We start from the raw sequence: 1,922 nt of genomic DNA, 5'->3' as shown, positions 1-1,922 counted from the left end.
AAAAAAAAAAAAAAAAAAAAAAAAAAAAAAAAAAAAAAAACCTATGTGAATAAATTATTCCTAGATACATAATCATAAATATGAAAACATAATTAAATAAAAATTGGATAATTTATATTATTTATTTGTATAAATTTTTTTTTTTTTTTTTATATATAGAATATATTTTTATAAACATTTTTGAACTTAATTTATGAATACATTTTAATAGAATATAATTTTCCTTCAAAGAATAAATTTTTTTAAATTAAATTTATATATTAATATATTCATATATTTATATTTTTTTTATTTCAATAAATAATTTATATATATATATATAATACAATCAATTCTATTATATATTTAAAAATGCAAAAACGAATTTATGTATCATTATTTTTTTTGGTATTCTTTTTATCAAAAACTTCCGTTGTTCTTTCCAAAGATGATGGTCAACGTCAGGGAAAGGATTCTGATAGTATGAATAAATATAATTATATTTATAGACCTAATGCAGACAACGGAATTCACAACAATTTAAGACCCTCATCATATATTGATATGGAACATATAGCTAAAGGAAGAGATAATACGTCAGGTTTGAGAGAAAACGAACTATTTGATATACAAAATGATGAAAATTCTAATATGGTTCCAGATGATGAAAAAGTTATTACACTATCAGATAAAATTTATTCTGATAAAATAAAAAGGATTATTGAATACAGAAAATGGAGAGCACAATCTAAATTTAGGTCCCCTGCTAAAACACCTGAGGAAGATATGTTTGTAGAAGGATATAAACCCATAAAGAGAAGAGATGATAATTTATTACCTTATGAAAAAGATGAAAAAGATTTTGAAGAGACAATACAAAAATATGTAGATCTAGAAAACAAATTACAAAAACAAAAAGAGTTAGAAGAAGCAGAAAGAAGGAAAAAGGAAATTGAAGATGAAGAAAGAAGGAGAAAAGATATTGAAGAAGAAAATAGAAAGAAAAAGGAATTAGAGGATGCCAAAAGAAAGAAGAAAGATATGGAATATCAAGAAATGATGAAAAAATATATTGAAGAAGAAGAAAAAATGAAAAAAAAATTAGATGAGGAACAATCATACAAAAAACTAGAAAATTTAGAATTAGAGAATATGAATACGAAAATAAATAATGATGATATGTATGATGTAGAAAATGGATTTAATGATGACAACAAATTATACACTAAAATTAATAAAATAGTTTCTCAGGTTTCCCAAAACAATGAATTATATGTCAATATAATGAAATATATAACTCTTGTGTACACTTCTCATGTTGATATAAAACAAGATAATTTTACTAATGGATCCATATCAATTTTTTTAACATTTGAAAATCCTAAAATGGGAAATGACCTTGCTAATATAAATATATCATTTTTTGCCAGTGAACAAACAACTAGTACAAATGAAGTTGCAGAAGCAAGATCAAATTATTTAACTAATTATAACATGAATGCATTATTAGAAGATAATGCATCTGGAAGGCTTTTATCTCAAGATGAGTATATAAAAGAGTTGGTTAGATATAGTCATTCGATTAATTCATCTAATAAAGAAAATTTAAACAATGAAAATTATGATGTTAATATGAATATTTCTAAAATTTTACAATACATTATAGATAATGATATTAATCTTGTGGATAATTTTATAACATTCAATAGAACTAATGAAGAAGAAGTAACAATATCAAAATTAGACGATTTTCTCCATGAATGCTCAAAAGTAAACCCTGGAGATATAAATAAAGACGAAATTCAAAAAATTATAAAGACTATAAACAAAAAAGAACAAATTATTAAAGAAGTAAAAAATTCTTTGATTAAAAAAGATATCGAAAAATGTAAATTATATACAACAATTCTTATGTTTGGTTCTTCCATATATTCTAGTATAAA

General features: G+C 22.1%; 1 protein-coding gene across 1 annotated transcript in view; it reads left to right on the top strand.

The window, feature by feature from the left end:
* Positions 1-351: 351 nt before the first annotated feature.
* Positions 352-1,922, top strand: part of PRSY57_0618400 (hypothetical protein) — a gene marked incomplete at both ends in the record, with an annotated part of 1,614 nt that continues 43 nt past the window's right edge. Inside the window, one exon of the mRNA XM_012906559.2 lies at positions 352-1,922. This exon is cut by the window's right edge and continues 43 nt beyond it. Coding sequence (XP_012762013.2) covers positions 352-1,922 — 1,571 coding nt within the window.

Source organism: Plasmodium reichenowi, chromosome 6, assembly GCF_001601855.1.
Source record: "Plasmodium reichenowi strain SY57 chromosome 6, whole genome shotgun sequence".
Classification (NCBI taxonomy): domain Eukaryota; phylum Apicomplexa; class Aconoidasida; order Haemosporida; family Plasmodiidae; genus Plasmodium; species Plasmodium reichenowi.
This window is presented reverse-complemented; position numbering and strand designations above follow the sequence as displayed.